Source organism: Oryctolagus cuniculus, chromosome 5 (assembly GCF_051225735.1).
Source record: "Oryctolagus cuniculus isolate XC-2025 breed Fujian yellow rabbit chromosome 5, ASM5122573v1, whole genome shotgun sequence".
Classification (NCBI taxonomy): Eukaryota; Metazoa; Chordata; class Mammalia; order Lagomorpha; family Leporidae; genus Oryctolagus; species Oryctolagus cuniculus.
Genome location: NC_142871.1, coordinates 64,982,372 through 64,999,225, shown reverse-complemented (window position 1 = coordinate 64,999,225; position 16,854 = coordinate 64,982,372). Strand labels below are relative to the sequence as shown.

The following is a 16,854-nucleotide window of genomic DNA, read 5'->3' as shown; positions in this document are numbered from 1 at the left end:
CTCTCACTCATACACACACACACACACACAGTTACTCTTCTGGTCCGGCTTTTCAAAAGGAAGGCAGCCAGAAAGCCAAGCCCAGAGGTTTGAGCTGAAAAGGCTGCTGGAGTTTTGAAAACCAAGTGCCCCCTCTGGTTCTCAGCCTGGCTTTGAGACATGTGGGAGGGCTTCAAAGCTCAAATGCCCCTCTGCTAGGCTCAGGCCTACAGTTGGTCCCCAAATGTTTACCAGCAGGAAGATGCCTAACTTACAGGAAGTGGGAAATGGGCGTGGGGGGTGAGGGTGGGTGGGTGGGGAGTGGGGAGAAGAGGGTGGGGGGTGTTCTCTTGATGTGGTTAGCCTGTCATTGACCTTGTTTGGGTATAGCAGGAGTTGAATTAGAAAATGAAAACATGTTTCATCTTGAGCACATTTCATCCCACTTTTTTACTTTCCTTAGGGAAAAAAAAAAGTTCTTCCCCCAAGTGGAGTCAGGTCTCCAGATCGGATACCCCTTTCCTTGGGCCCACCCCCCGCCTCATACAGGCATCTGGTCACCTACCTTGCGATGGGAAACCCACCCTGAGGCCTGGGAGCCCGAAGGACCGACCCGGTAGCTAACGCTGAACTCGCATGCGGTCGTTGGGCTGCTTGGAGGAGAGGAGGATTTCTGAGAACAGAGCTGTTGGGTCATTGGTGAGTTGCTGCTAGGGCGAGCATGCTCCCTGAGACACTCTGCCTGAGAAATGCTGATTAATAAAAGGCACTGAGGTTTCTTCACGGCACACTAACCGGCAGGGAAAGAAGAGAGTGACTAAGTTCACACCAAGTGATTACTTAGAAACAAACATTTTGAGACTTCAGATTCCACACAGTGGCAGCCTTAAAGACCTCTCTGCACAACTGCACCAGTGCCATTGTCTCCCAGCTCTGGTCAGCGCCCTGCATGGGTCCCCCTGGAACCTTCTAGAAGGGCTGAGTGGAGGCCGGAGGATCAGGCCCTTTTCTTTCCCCCTTAACAGTTCGGTGCTTGGCCGTAAATACCTCAGTAGGACAGGGTGAGCATTGCTTTCCTGTTGTGAAGCTGCTTCCTCTCCTTTATCCCTTCTTTCTTTTTGTGTCTTTCATCTTGAATTAGATTATTGTCTATTCCTGACCGCTATCATCATGGTCAAAACTGGGCTGGGGGTGTTATTTGTTCTTTCCTTTCCCTCTCACTTCTAGACAAGAAGTCAACATTGGAAGGGCTTTACATCCTAACACTCTGTGTCTCAACGCGTACTTTCCTTCCAGTTCCACCCGTGGCCGTGTGCAGCTCAGCTGGAGCACCTGGAACTAATTTTAGGGTTGCCTGGCTAAGCCCCAAACTGGTATTTGATGTTCGCGTCTTCTCTCGGCTCAAGCCCATTTCACCACCTCTGAAGGTGAGTGCAGGCTGAAATTAATTAACAGTGAGTTGATTCACTGGCATCTCCCAGGCAGTAAAGCAACTATTTGGCCAAAAATAGCCCTCTTCCCACCTCAAATATCAGACTTTCTGCCTGAGCCCTGCCTTCAACATGGCTGACTCACCCACACTTGCACGGTCTATGTGGCTTAAGAACACGGTTTGATCCTAAAAGGGAAGTGAAATACTCTTTAACATCTGCAAGGGAGACTGTTTGAACAGCAGGCCAGCCTTCCGTATGACTGCATTGTTTTTCTGTCCATTGTGGCGCTGACTCAGCATCAGTTAATAAACCCTCTCGAGAAGGCTGGATTTCTCTTGTTTAATTATCATCTTGGAGCTTTCTGAGAACCCTGGGGAATCGTTCATTCAGTTTTATACCCCTGGCACATCCGCCCTCGAGGTCCTGGTTCCTCTTGGTGCTAGCGTCCCCTCTGGCAGAACGTGCAATAACAGGTGGACCTGCAGCAAGTGGCGAGTGTGTGCTGCTTATGTCCCCTAGTGGGAATGTGACTGTTGTGTGCTACAGAGAGGCTGCAAGGACTTAAGACACAGACACCATTTTCTGGCAAATAATCTTTTACTTCCCACTCTTCCCCCCTCTCCCCTACACCCCCCCCCAAAAAAAAGTCTAGAAATTTTCCTGAAGGAGAGAAAATAGATTTTTAAGGCAAACATTTTTATGGTTGAGTTGGACTTCTGTTTTGCTTTGTTTCATTTCTTCCTATAAACAAATAATCAAATGTCCACTTCATTGTATGAGTAAGTTAGTATCATCAGGTTGGGACTGGGTGTGTGTCTGTGGGTGTGTGTGTGTGTGGGGGGGTGTATGCACATGTGTATTTGAAATGCTAGCAAAGACAGCGAAGTCTAAGGTTGAAAGAGAGATGATTGAAAAAAGCAGATACAACTACGTATAGTGAGGCAAGCAGGAAAAGTGGAAGGCTCGTGTTTCAGTGATCTAAGTAATAATTGTACGGGGTGCTTGCTATAAATGGTCTCTTTGCATCATTGTTTCTCTGAACTAGAAGATTCCTTGCTGAAGGCACAAGAGCATTGAAGGAAGTAGAGCATCTGGTTTGTTTTGTAATGAGAAGCAGGAATGCAAGGTCCACGCTCTTAATAATAAACAAACAGGACATTGTATGGCATCATCACAGGATGTCCTTCCTTCAACAGAGGGACTGGCTGAGGCTGGAGGAAAAGGCGGCCAGGGCTCCGAGCGAGCCCACTAATTACTGCCTCGGATGGCTTTCCCCTCGCGGTGTCCAGTTCAGTATCCCCCAAGACTCCCCCGTCCCTTTTACTCACCCTGACCCACTGCTCGGAAGTCAGCCTGTGGGTCCCAGGAGCAGAGGGAAAATGGGGGTGGGGGTGGGGGGTGAGATTCATCTGTAGGATCGTAACTTTTCCCCATGTCCCTGTTTACTGTACTGATTGAAAGAGGAAAGTTGGTTGTGCCAGAGGTGGATGTATTGAGTTAACAGGAGAGAGATGGCCTCCGAGAAGTTTGGGGGGTTGGGGCCCCATTCGCGGGCGCAGACAGTGTCAGTCGCCTTTTGCAAGTGCGTTATGCGCGCCGTCTGCGGACTGCGGGCTCGGGCTGAGCCACACGCTGGCCAGGTACTTTTGAGGTTTCCTTCGCTCTGGGAGCACACACACACACACACACACACACACCCTTTATCGTCCCCCCCCCCCCCCCAGGAAGGAGGGCGCTCTGCAATCTTTAGAATACAATACGGCCCAAGTAAACGCCGGGGTGCTGGGCCTTCAAAGGGAAGTCGGAAGATTCCAAGTCATGTTGAAATTCACACGCAAAGAGAGGAAGCAGCTCGCGGCTCGCGAGCCGGGGAAAGCCCTGGGCCGGCGCGGCTCCGGCGAGTCCAGGTGCCTCCAGTGGCCACGCCCCCACTCCAGGCAGCTGGCAGCAGTGAATCAGCCGAGTGGCTAACGAAATCTTACAGCAGGGAGGGGAAAGGAGCCGCCGGGCTGGTTCGCGCACACACACACACGCACACACACAAAGTGCAGCCGTGACGCTCGGCCCTGCAGTGCTGCGGAGCGGCGAGAGCAGCGCGCGGCACCTGTCCGCCGAGAGCCGGGGCGCGGGCGCCGGCGCGGCCGCGGGAGAGCAGGGGGCCGGCGCGGCGCGCGCCTCAGTGCGGCTCAGCCCGCCCGCCGGGACGCGGGCGCGATGTGGGCTGGCGAGACGTGAGCCCGACGCCTCTCCGATGTTGGATATTTGCTTGGAAAAACCTGTGGGGACGACCTTGGTAAGGACGTTGCTTTTATTTGTGTTTGGAAATTGATCTGGGAACTTTTTTCTTGCCTTTTTAACCCCTCTGGTTTTGTTTTTGATCACGTACTCGGGGTAGAAACAAGAAATGCTGTGCTTTCATGCACTTAGGACTGTCAGACTTTTAGAAGACTTTTCCCCCTCTTTATGGATCTTTAACCCTTTCATTTCTAGACATAATTGTCAATTTATTGCAATTTCAGTCCTGGTTCTTGTCCACTCTGGTCAAAGTAATTCCACCGCGGTGGCCTCAGGTTTCCAGTTTCAACATTTTATTCGGCATCGTGACTCTGTATTGGAACTACCTTTTTTTTTTTTTAAGCTGGTTTATTTAAACCGTAACCGAGGGAAACACAATTTTGCTTTTTTTTTTTTTTTTTTTTTTTTTCGAGAGAAGAGCATCCTAGTGAGAGAAGAAGTGGCAGAGTGTGCAAGCTGCCGTGAAGGCTTCCCCAGCGCTCTGTTGACATTTTCACAAGCACACGTCCGAAGTGGGAATGATGCCCCGGCTTCCAGCTTCGACCAGCCACGGCCACGGTGGGGAAGCGTGGCCGCAGTTCCAAGCCTTTTTTTTCCCCTCCTTAGGAAAGCACTTTTTTTCTGAGCGTGCGGGAAGGTTTGCGGGAATATCCTGCTCCATGTACAAGGGGAAGCGGGACTTGTCCTGGGAGCCTGCTGTGTGTGTTAGAACTTTAGTTACAGTAAACTGTAGCGCATCAGTGACTTCTGGGAATTCGCACACTTTCGGATTTAGATGGAAAGGGCTATTTGCAGCTGAGGGCTCCGAAAGGAATCCTCTCCGGGGAATTCTCTGTTTGCCTTCTCCACCGCCCCCGCCCCCGGTCCCGGAGTTGGCGGGAGATGCCCGCAACGCCCCGCGAGGCGGCGGACCGCGCTGCCCCTCGGCTCCCTCCGCGCGCTCCTCGCCCGGGGTGCCCGCGCTCGCCTGCCGCGGGGATGCTGGCGGCTGCAGCCGGGAGCCGGCCGCCCGGCGCGGGGGCTGAGCGAGCGTGCGAGCGCGCGCCGCGCCGGGCAAGGCAGTTGTTTTGAAAGTTGTTTTGCCTTTGGGAGCCGCGGTGGGAAAGTTCAGTCTTCCCCATTTGGAAAAGGCGGGCTGGGTTCCGCTCCCGCAGCACACGCGCTTTCCATTTTTAGCTTCATTCAGAGGCAGACAGAGCTCCTTCCTCTTCCTCTCCTTGTTTGTGACCCTTTTCTGAGGCAGCTTTTCCACAGCGCTGAGGGTCTGGCGGCCATGACCCCAGGCGCTCTGGGACGCCGGACCGAGCGCCCACAACATTTTTCTACCGTGAGAGGTGAAGCCAGGCAGTGTTCAGAGGTGGATCTTGCTGTAATTTCTGTTTCTCCCTCCCGCGCCCCCCCCCCCCCGTGAAGTTGCCACTTTTTTTTTTTCCTTTTTGACTAACACAAGCATTTAAACCCCTTGCTTCTTCAAGGCTGTTTGGGTCTCACTCAGCTGTACCAAGCGCTTTGCTGCATCGGCTTTGAAAGTCCCTCGGACTGCTGCATTAGTCACAGCCGCTCCGAGGGAGCTGGGAGCCAGCCACCACGCGGGACAATGGGGATTAAAGACCTTCCCCTTCTCTTCCAGGCTGCCCCCAAGTGCAGCTCCGGCGCTGTGACGGCTCAAGAGTTGGCAGAGGGCACCGAGGGGACCATGAAAATGGACATGGAGGACGCGGACATGACTCTGTGGACAGAGACTGAGTTTGAGGAGAAGTGCACGTACATTGTGAATGACCACCCTTGGGAGTCCGGCCCCGAGGGAGGGACCGCCGTGCAGGCCGAGGCGTCCTTGCCCAGGAATCTGCTCTTCAAGTACTCCAGCAACAGCAAAGAGGTAAGACTGGGGGTTTGGGCTGCAGAAGATTGCCACCGGAACCCCCCCCCCATCTCCCTCCCTGCTTGCTCTCTCTCTCTCTCTGAGAATCTCTTAAGTATCAGCAAAGAATTGGTCCCTCTGTTTGCATCCCTCCAAGCTTTCTCTTTTCCCAAGTCAGTTCCTTCTCATTTTCTCCAGCCCTCCACCGTGCCATACCAATTAGTAAACAGTTAAATCCTGTGGCCAGGAGACTTGTCTTAGGCAAGTCTGGCTTAGCCTGCAGCCTGGGGTGGGTGACATGGCCGGTGAGCTTCCAGAAAGATCTGGACCAGCACCCATCTGCAGTCTTTGGGCGGAAAACACTTTTTCTTGGGGGAAAACAAGAAAAGTTGTCCGTGTGCCTTTTGTCTCCCTTTGGTCATTAGATGGCTTTATTCTTTTTAACGAGTGGCTTTATGAGCTGGGTTTCTAAAATTACTGTCAAAACCTTGACGCGTTTATGAATTGAGGCGACGGTAGGAGCCGAGAAGAGGGTCACGTAAAAGCGTGGTGTCCTCTGGCCCAGTGACTTCAGAGCTAACCACTGCTGATCTGTGGCAGCTCCTTTGCCCTGGCTGGCTGGCAGGCCCCTTCCTTCTCGGCCTCTGAAGTGGGCACCCTCTTTGTTGCTTCAAAGGGGCTGAAAACCCAAACTTGGAATGAGCAACTGATTTGTGTTTACCCTTTTATATAGCTATGACAGCAAGGCGTGATGTTTAGCTGTGAAATAACTTGCGGAACCACCTCTTGTTGGGAGCCCGTGGCTACTGTAGCTGCTCTTGCTACCAGCCTCCTGCCAGGCTAGGTTGAACAAATGGACCCCTTGCTTGGCTGGCCCACTGTCGGTTCTGTTGCTGCCTTCCCAGGGTAATGAGAGGGGCTGGCTGGCTGTAGGGATCCAGGTCTGCTGCTGAGACCTGGGACTGTTCATTACAGCCATGCCAAGTCACTTTTCCCTTCCTTAAGGAACGGCGTTTGGAAGAATCCGGGAGCCTATTTGGGAAACACTTTGTCTCTTTCCTGTTTGTGTGTCTGAGTTGTGGTGTGGTTTTTTGTTTTGGTTTGTTTTTGTTTTTTGGTGAGGGGGATACATGGCTTTCTGAAATGAAACAGAGCAGCTCAGCTTGGAGTGACATGAAAGCGCAACCTTCCTTATTCTTTTCTCTGCTGGGAGAGTGGAGGCAGATTTGATACCCAGTGAAATTTAAATTGTCGTTGTGTATGAATGTGACCCCAAATGTAACCCAGGAGGTCGGCCTTAATTATACCTCTTCCTGAAAGTAAGGTTCTTCTCAATAGAAAGTCTCTCTTCATATGTGGCCCTTAGAATCAATGTAGGACTTGTTTGGGTGTTACAACGTTTGGCTGTGGCTTTTAAAGGTGCAGTGTGTCCCCCCCCCCCCATATCAGATTGGATCAAATTTTTGTCTGTTTCCAAGGTTCATTTGTGTTACGTTGCCCTGTCCAACCCGTGGGGACTCCATTCTGCAGATCATCTTTGTTTTTTTTTGGATTCTGTCATGTTCTGATCTGTGTTCAGCTCTTAGCTTAAGTTTTTCAGTTTCCATCATTCTAGTTAAAAATCATGGCTAAGTCAACTAATGCTCTTAGATTATTTAGTCCAAGGTTCAGAAAGATAGTCACTTATCCAAAGGCAGAGAGTTAGAACGAGACGCAGGGCTCAGAGCAAAGTTCCTCTGTCTCCAAGAGCTTCGAGATCATGCTCCACTAGCCCCTCTTGGTGTCACTGTGGCTTTATTTATCGTCTTAACATATTTCAGCCTGATCCCTTATGAAGAGTGTTTGAACGTTTTTTTCTGTACAACAACTCCCTATTTCGGCATGTTAAGCAACTAAAAGCCAAACAGTACCTGTGTTCCTGAAGAGAGGGGTCTTTGAAAACTAACATCCCAGGTCAGGGGTCCCTTATCCTCTTCCCCATATTTCATTTAACTAACTGAAACATGAAAAGCAGTCAGGAGACAACTTGAATGTAATCCGGTCTTAAGATGACTCTGGAGTTTGTACCTGTTTTTCTCCTTCCTTTTGACACTGTGGGAAAAGACAGGTCCCTTGAGGGGGTGAAGAAAGATGGTGAAGCTGAGCCAGTAAGAGGGTGTGAGGCTGCGAGCTGGTCCCAGGATAGGAAGATTTAGGATTGCTGAGATGTTTACATTCTCATTATTCAGTTGGTTCTTGAAGTCCCACAGGCAGTGGAAAAAGGAAAAAAAAAAAAAAAAAAAAAAAAAAAAACCTTCTACATCTAGTTTTTATCTGGCTGATTTATCTTATGCTTCTTTCAATGTTTTCATCTAAATTGCAGAAGATGTTACATTATGTCCTGTTGTGCTGACATCCTGGGGAATTTTTTTGTAACAAAACCATTTTTCATTATGAATTTGTGCTATGTGTCAGCACCTTTTTTTTTTTTTTTGGTTTAAAAACAAAACATACAAATCATATTTCTGATCTTGCCCCTCATTTTTAGATTTGGTTTAGAATCATTCTGTACCTTTAATGAGGCCGTTCTTACTTCCTATTTCCAGAACTAAAACCAAATATAGACATGCTATTCAAAACTTTTAAAACTTTTTGAACAGTTGGGTTATTCTTTTATGGGGATTTTCCCCTTGTCCTCCTGAAATAATCTTGCATGAACACTTGACAGAAAAATCAATTTCAACATTTAGATTTTAGAAGCGGTGGCCTGTAAGGTTCCTGTCCTCGGCGGAGGGTTGAGGTTGCCCTCGAGGTACCGTGGCGCTGTGAGTCTGGCCTCCCCAGGTCGGGTGCTGATAAATATCAGGCTGATCACGGGGCCTCTGTGTCCATTTTAATTGAAGTCCATTATTAACTCAAGCCATCTGTACAGGTATCTCACCCTAACATGCAATTCCCTCTCACTCCTGCCTTTTATTTGGGAGGTGATGTGCTGAGGCATTGCCACGATTCCTTTAATAGAAAGATAATGAAAGAGGAAACCTTCCAAAAACATCTCCGTTCCCTCCACACGTTTTAAAAACGGGATGAATTACAGGCTGGAGGTCTTGGTCCCCTGCAAAGTTCTAGTCTTCTCCACACGAATATCCGTAGAGTCAAAACAGAATTTTAACTGAATGAGTCATTTTGATGGGAGGGGGAAGAGATAGCTAGTCATTACAGAGATCCTAATGAAATTTGCCATGAAGATGCTCACATCCCATTTAGACCTGAATAAGGTTTCTGCTTAAAACCCACTGTGGGGGGTGTGTGTTTGCATAAAGGTCAGTTTGCTTTACAAAAAAAAAAAAGCACCCTATATTGTCTTTTGCTGTCAGACCCCCCCCCCCCAACCCTTTCAAAGCTGTCACATCTTTCATTTTGTACAATTGAGAAGAAGCACTCTTTTCTGTCTGGAAGCGGGTTCTGTTGGAGTGTGTTCTGGAACTGAGGCCACTGCCGGAGACAGCTGCCGAGGTGGCAGGGGCTCTGCTGTGCCCAGAAGGCACACTCTGAGGCCTTCTAAAGCCACTCAGGGCCAACGTGTTCACGCTCACGGGGATACCAAGGCCCACTGCAGCCTGTCCCCAGCAGTCATTTCTTTAGGACCCTGGTCAGTTCCAGGGAAGTTTCCTTCCTGAGTTAGGTGAACACATTCTTAATTAGTCTTTTTAGCTCTGTGGAGTTCAAGGCGCACCCCAGGTTCGCCTGTAACGTCGGCTTGGCTTGCTCTCAGGATGGAACACTGTCACTGGGTCAGCAGGACTACGATTGGTCTTTTCACCCTACCATAGAGAACCTCCGGCTTCTATCTCTCCTCTCCTCCCCTCCAGAGGTACCTGGATGAACACGATAATCTTAAAATTGCAGCTTTTGTGTCCTTTTTTAATGACATATCAGACACAAATTTTAGATGAAGGAATTAGAAGTCTGCACTTGGAATAGATCTAGGTGATTTATAAACTACAAGATTTCTTGCAACATTGAAATTCTATGATTTTATGTCTCTAATTACATATACCAATGTGAGTTTCTGTATACTCTATAGCTCTGTATATAGTAGAAATTTGAAATGTTAGATTCTGTCCCATTCATTAAAGGTAGTCTGTCACTGAAGCTGCTGTTTTTTACTTTGTCTGGGACTTGAGGATTCTCATAGACCTCTCTAACACAACACACCGTCCTCCTTTTACTTGCTTTCGTGTCTTGCCTATTAAATTGCATTTGTCAGGTTATAGAAGGCAAGAGTTGTTTCTAGTACCACTTTATATCTTCCTCAGTGACTAGCCCAAAGTTGTGTTCAAGTCAGTATTGGGTGGCTCATGCCTTCCCCAAATTCTTTTGTAGGAACAAGATTCTAATTGACTTCTTTTTGGCCATGAGAAAACATTGGGTTTTTTCTTAGTGTAAGCTTCATAGCTAAAAACCAGGAGGCCGATTCTGTAGAAGAATGGCAATTTGGAAGCCAAACCATGACCTGCATGTAATGTTCCTTGTTGGTAATCAGGCTCTCGCTTCTAAGACAGTGTCTGCAGGAGACTATAATTTAGAACAAAGTTGATGAACCAGTTGAGTACCTTCCTTAAAATTACTGCTTTAAAGTGGACATGTTGAAAATATCAGCTGCTAATTATTGGCTCACCAACAAATGGCATTATTTGTTTTTCCTGTTTGTCATTTCAATATTATGGAAGGTTCACTTAAATATGAATGTCAAGTGGTGTGTGTGTCATAGAAGTGAATTCCACAAATTTTCCACGTGAATTAGTTTAATAACATATCCTGAACAATGAGCCTCTTAGGAAGTCAGTCTGCTTAAACTGTGAGCATTTATTTTTATCTTAAAATGCTCCTGTCCTCCGTGGCTGTGCTAACAAACGCCGCCCAGAGTGATGACCTGTTCCCGAAAGGGCACATAGATGTAAATGAAGGCAGAGGAGAGGGATGAAATGAACATCTGTTTTTTTCAGCTCTCTGCCAGAAATTGTAAAGGACCAAAAATAACACAGTAACTTGCCAACCTTGTTTCAACTTGTGTTAGGGTGTACCAAATGGTCCTTCTCTCTCTTTCTCTCTGTCTTTCCAGTCTTATGCCCTGTTGACTTGTATCTTGCATAGTAAATTGTTTTAGAAAAAGAAATTATTGGCTGATAAGAAACACACCGGAAAAAAACTAGTCTGTCACAGCCACGGAGAGGTGCTTAGTCTGTATCCAGGCAAACAGAGGCTTAAATTCTTGGTGAGACTTCTTGAAGTACCTGTGTGAATCCTAACCAGAATGTCAGTTTCCGCTGAGAATGATCCATGAATGTGTCTACCGTTTCAGGTGCACATTGTATAGGAGTTACCAGGAATAACAGAAAGTAGAAATAAATATTTTACACACACATACACACACACACGCATACACACGCACACCTTGATCTAATCCAGTAAGTAATTTCTAGGCTGTTTTGAACTTGAAGGAAATAAAACTGGGAAAGTGAGAGAATAAAACCAAAACAAAACTGGAACTGCAAAATGTTGCAAAGGACTCCACACAGAGGAGTTCTTTTGAATAGTGATGAATTGCTTCCTGATTCGTGGTTGGTGATTTTTTTTTTTTTAACTCCCTCAGAAGAAATTTACGATCAAGGAAGAACTGGCACAGTTGACAAGTTTCTTTACCCAGCCCCACAAAGTCAAAATGTGTGATACAAGCAGTCTGAGAAGGCCATCTCCTTAGATCTTAGAACCACAGCTCTCAGAACCTAGAGCTCTCCTCGGTATAAATTCTATTTCAAAGGATTTTTGACCACTGTTGAGTAGAACATGTTAGAGAAGAACAAAGTTATTTGCAAGATCTTTCTTCTATTAAAGAGAACTTAGAAGCTATACAAAAAAAAAAAAAAAAAAAAGCCCTCATCTGGAATGAAAAAAGAAAAAAAGCATACTGTGTTTGGTTTCTGGTTCCTAGGCCTTTGTGGAACACTTAAAGAGCATTATTTTGGTTTCTGAGGTTAAAACTATTTTATGCCCCTCCAGCACACTGTGTTTATGGTTGGAGGGAGAATGAGAACTAGGAAGGCAGGAGCAGGGCTGACATGGTCTCTCGTCTTGATTGTGAAATTCTGCGTGCAGTGTCTGATTCTAAACAGAATGGCTACCTCTCCTGTTCTTGCAACATGCAAAGTCGTGATAAAAGTGAAGAGCCCGTAGTTACTGGAGAATAAGCCTTTAAAATAGTGCAGTGCTTGGTTCGGAATTTTCTTAACAATCTCGGGCTTTAAAGGGTGGTGGTCTGCTTGTTCATTCGGTAGGCAGTAGTAATGGCTGCTTTATCTTCATTTTGCCATTGTTGATGGTGTTTCCCCTTGGGGATCCAATTCCTGGAACTAAAAAAGATGGGTGAACAGTGTACCATTCGAGTAATTGTTTTATTTGTCTACCCTCTCCCCCCTTCATTTAGGTTATTGGAGTTGTCAGTAAGGAGTACATCCCGAAGGGCACACGATTTGGACCCTTAATAGGAGAAATCTACACCAACGATACAGTTCCTAAGAATGCCAACAGGAAATATTTTTGGCGGGTAAGTAGGGAAAATTTTTCCAGACTCATTAAGTGAGAGGGAAGAATCCATGCTCCAAGAGCTGGGTCACTTCCTTTTTTAACCGGTGCTGAAAAACGCTGGGGCTCACCCCCATGCGTTGAGGGGGGTCTTCTTGGGCACTCAGGGGGGATTCTGAACAAGTGTGAAGGAACTGGTTCAGTGTTTGGCCCTGGAATAGCAGGCTGTAGGTGGCTCCTAACGGAGCTATGGACCTGACGTGAATCCTGATTTTTTTTTTTTTAATTTTTTTATTTTGCAACTCATTAGAGCTTTGTGATGAAAGGAAACAGTTTGCTGCCGGCTTCAAGGCTCTGTTCATTTGCATTTCTCTGCAAGGAAGTAGTAATGAGTCACCTAGCCTTAGATTTCACCCCCTTCCTGATTTCTTGCTGAGTTAACTTTAATTGAATGGAAGATTTATCATAAAGGAATTATCTGGAAAATGGATGTCCTTCAAGAAGGAGCTAAGCTTAGAGAGAGGGACCACACAATGAAACGGTTGGGTTGGACAGTGTGTAAATAACTCCCATAGGATAAGGACAGCGTATGTGCTCAGGGGTGGCAGTAAGCCTTCCTATAAAGATCTGGCCAAGACCTTGGGAGCATCAGGGTTAGAAAAGTACTCCCCACCCCCACCCCAACCCTTGCCCTGTGTACTTACTGGACATGGAACTCTGCAGTCAAAGACTGAATGAGGAGTGAACAGAGAAAAGTCAGACTGCTTTCCCTCTTCCCATAGATGCCCCTGGGAGATTCATTTTCCTCCGCTGAAAAATAAAGTGAGCATTTTTATGCATCCTTACATAAAGAGTACAGTATTTTAACTCCCGTAGGAAACGGCTGCCTGGTAATAAAAGAATTTTGGAGCGTGCTTGCTTTCACTGGGATGCCCAGACAACCTCACATCTTTTGGTTGAGGATCATAATCGAGGAAGTTTTGAGTTTTTAGAAATGTTTTTAGAAATGTACTTTACCACTTCCCGAGCGGAGGAGAGCAGCTGGAGATTCACTAACAATCACAGTGTTCAGAATCTCTATTTCACATTCCCTCCGTGGGGAGGATGACTGTGCCTGCTTCTTGGCCTTTACTGCCAATAAATCCTTCCCTGAAGCGAGCCGTAGAGGTGGACAGCTCTTGGGGTGCAAGGTCTGAATGAAGGCAGTTCAGCAGAAACGTCATTAACGGACGGTCACTTTCAAAAGAGGCAAGACGCACCTGAGACTCCCGGCGCCGTCCCAGTTCCCTGTTTCACTTACAGATTCACTCCTAAGTCACTGAAAGACTTTCCTCCCCAGGAGGATTTATTTGAATCAGCCTTTCACATGCAGAGGATATTGTAGGAGCTCACTTCCCACATGTTGTTAAAAGCATCCTGATTTTTGCTGGCAGGGATATGAACATCTGTCGTGAGCAAAGAAAAACTTTCATGCAAATTACACAGAGTCCAAGAAGAGAAGGGATGTTCAGGTTGAGAAACCCGTGACATTTCTTGTAACTGTACTGTGAGTCAGCACGTTTTGAATCTGCTTGATAATATATGGAAATGCAGCGTTCTTGGTCCGTGTGCGTGATTTTGTTGGCTGGCGGGGGCGTGCGGGTGACTGCATGGCCTCCACGCCGCTGTTGTCCTATGAAGATCCCAGTACATTGTGGTCCCAAGGAAGGCTGCCTGGAAGCAGCAGACCCATAGCTTTAGAAAGTCGCTTCCGCCCGGGCACTGGAACCCCGAGTTCCTGGAAGTTTGCACATCAGAGTAAACAAACTTGAAAACCCCTCCTGATAGCTGAACTCACCCAGCCTTGTTCCATTTTCTCTTAACAAAACACACCGCAAAAGCTCTCACAAGCTGCTTTGATGAAGCCACATGTATTTCCCCCTTCACAATTTACAGGAAGTTACTCTGAAAAGAAAGTGATTCTGGTGTTTACTGCCCGTGTTAAAGGGGCAGAGTTCCTTTTTATTTCTGATAACGTGTGAGCGAGACACAGACCTGATTCTTAGACTAGCCGAGTCAGTGGGTGACTAAGAGGAAGGCAGGTAGCCTGCTGTGCTGTCAGCCCAGCTCCTCCGCCCAGCAGCGCCCTACTCCTGCAGGGAGCCAGGTATTGACTCGGAGAAGGTGTAAGGCAACGTGCTAACGTCTCAAGAACAGGTAGAGAGGGGGAGAGAGAGAGAGAGAGAGAGAGAGAGAGAGAGAGAGGAGCCAGTACGCGCTGTGGAGGGGCAGGAGTTCCACATCAAGCCGGTTCAGTAAGAGTCTCATTTGCGTTTTTCTCTCTGTCTCTCTGCCAGTGCACATGTTGCCCACAAGGAACATGATTCTAGCACAGACTTTGAATTCTTCTTTCTCCGCAGTTTTGCGAGGACAGCATACTGCCTCACTGCTCTTTTCCCAAAAGCTCACGCCTGGAGCTCCGTGTGTGGCGCTTAGCCGCCTTCCTCCCAGATAAGAGAGCTTCTCTTTCTCTCTCTCTCCTTCTCTCCCTCTCTCCCTCTCTCCCTCTCTCCCTCTCTCCTTCTCTCCCTCTATCTCCCTCTCCCTCTCTCCCCCTCTCTCTCTGCCTGTCTTCCTCTCTCTCTCTCTCTCTCTCCCTCCCTCCATCTCCCTCTCCCTCTCCCCCTCTCTCCCTCTCTCCCTCCCTCTCTCTCTCCCTCCCTCTCTCCCTCTATCCCTCTCTCCCTCTCTCCCTCTCTCTCCTTCCCTCCTTTGGCTTGAAAGAGAAGCGCAAGACTGAACGTGTTTATCAGAAGTGACTTCTCAGTACACTGCAATTCTGGCCTCTTTCCCCGCCACCGCCGCTCGCTCACTTTGTTATGGCAGGTGAATTTCACCTTTGCCCCACCCAGCGTTTCCACCACCAGGCCGGGTTCCAAGTATTCATAGGAACAAGTGTTACTTTAGGACTTGGAGGGTTGGGGGTGGAGGATGTTTGCCTAGTCTAAGCCTTGGGCGGGGGTGTAGGAAACGCAAGTACAGAGGCCATAGAAAAAGCTGAGACTCCGTTTGACGCAGTGGGCCTGGTCTCCTACCCAGTGACTCAAAGCACTTGGAGTCAGCATAATCCGAACTGAAGTCCATAGCTTCACCCATCAGCCGCTTACCGCTGCAGCGAAAGTAGCACTCGCCCATGGTTTGATCGGTTTGGGACAGCTTCTTAAATGAGCTCTGGGGTTTCATTCTTCTGTTATTTTTCCCGAACATGAAAAGACGATAAAAACTGAAATGGAAAAGGTAACTGCCAAAATATGACTTACCTGTTTCCGCCCTCCTTTCTGCTGATTCAAGACTCCTCTGGCTAAACCCATCTGATTTTTTTTTTTTTTCTAACCAGCCACCAGGGGATCAAAACTCACAGGAGGTCCTGACTGTGTTGATTCTGAGAGAGGGGCTGGGGATGGGATGGGGGGCAGTCTTCCATGGCTCTGGGCTGACTTCCTGTCACATAGCTTGTCTGGCTTCTCTTTTGGACAGATCTATTCCAGAGGGGAGCTCCACCACTTCATCGACGGCTTTAATGAGGAGAAAAGCAACTGGATGCGCTACGTGAATCCAGCGCACTCTGCCCGGGAGCAAAACCTGGCTGCGTGTCAGAACGGGATGAATGTCTACTTTTACACCATTAAGCCTATCCCTGCCAGCCAGGAACTCCTTGTGTGGTATTGTCGGGACTTCGCGGGAAGGCTGCACTACCCTTATCCTGGAGAGCTGACAGTGATGAATCTCAGTAAGTGGATTACAGAACAAAAAAATAGAAATGTGCCAGTACTGTCAGTTCTGCCCCCGTGAGCTAATAACACGTTGGTTAATTACATGGCTTCGCCATCTGTTGGGCCAGGTAGGTGGCTTAAACCAGGGACTAAGACAAGGAAGAATATTTTAGGCCCTGTTCCCTTTCATGAAACTGGATTATTTAAAAAGCAAATTGAGAGCTGAGTTCAGAAGGTGCCAGGAACACACACACATACACGGATCAGTTATTTGATCAGAAAGGGTCCGGTTGGGAATACAACAGGGATTCATACAGGCTCGCTGAGACCTTGAAATATTGTAGAGGTGCACATTTGAATATAAAGTTATGGTCTGATGTAGAACATCGTACAATTATTTCTAGAAAAATGATGTCATGATTTTTCAAATACTATTCCAAATGAATAACCCTGAAGATGTCATATCTTAGCTTCCTTCCTTATGGTAAAATTAATTAATCTGCTCTCCTGATCAGTATTACAGTAACCACCTATCACTTGATCTTTACAAATTCTCTGTTGCTTAGGTTTAGAAGCTTTTACTTTTTTATTTGGTGTTAAAATTGCTGCCATGACCTCTTTCTACAAAAGGCTACTTTGTTTCACTCATTCTCAAGTGATTTCTATGAATGATTCCAGGATTCCCATAAAATCCTCACCTCTGTTGTACCTGCAGTTCTTACAGACTGCTAAATTTTGTAGCAGTTGGGAAAACTAGCTCCTTTAGAGTTAAGGGAAAGAACTAAATGCCGAAATATTTGTCACTTTTTGTTGTGCTGTCATGTCAAACTTAAAGAAACATTTCAAAAAAAGGATAAAAGTTCCAGTTACCCTCTACCCAGTTTGACCCATTCTTGCTCTGCAGTCCCATTTACTTTATCTGAAGGGTAAATGGTTCTAGCCACATTGTCACCGCAAAGACATTTGGAAT

The 16,854-nt window shown here is 47.2% G+C and overlaps 1 protein-coding gene and 1 long non-coding RNA gene across 8 annotated transcripts in view; one reads left to right on the top strand and one right to left on the bottom strand.

Moving 5' to 3' along the window:
- Positions 1–16,854, top strand: part of PRDM1 (PR/SET domain 1) — a 63,726-nt gene that overhangs the window by 38,355 nt on the left and 8,517 nt on the right. Inside the window, exons 1-4 of one of the 6 annotated variants that reach the window (XM_002714871.6) lie at positions 3,315–3,705; positions 5,338–5,586; positions 12,035–12,154; positions 15,649–15,901. In XM_002714871.6, the coding sequence (XP_002714917.1) occupies positions 3,664–3,705; positions 5,338–5,586; positions 12,035–12,154; positions 15,649–15,901 (664 nt within the window). In that variant the 5' untranslated portion in view covers positions 3,315–3,663. Of the gene's footprint in view, positions 1–3,314; positions 3,706–4,716; positions 5,065–5,337; positions 5,587–12,034; positions 12,155–14,159; positions 14,279–14,329; positions 14,427–14,966; positions 15,409–15,648; positions 15,902–16,854 lie in introns of those variants that run through there. The other 5 variants (XM_008263331.5, XM_089332799.1, XM_089332801.1 and 2 more) reach the window with 5 other exon arrangements.
- LOC138849789 (uncharacterized) lies at positions 5,567–14,159 on the bottom strand. Of its 2 annotated transcripts, XR_011388961.2 has the most exons (3): positions 13,150–14,159; positions 12,837–12,942; positions 5,567–11,960 (listed from the first exon to the last, which is right to left on the bottom strand). It is a non-coding gene; the product is annotated as an uncharacterized LOC138849789 (long non-coding RNA). The 2 variants fall into 2 exon arrangements; XR_016233819.1 differs by having other exon boundaries at positions 12,837–14,159.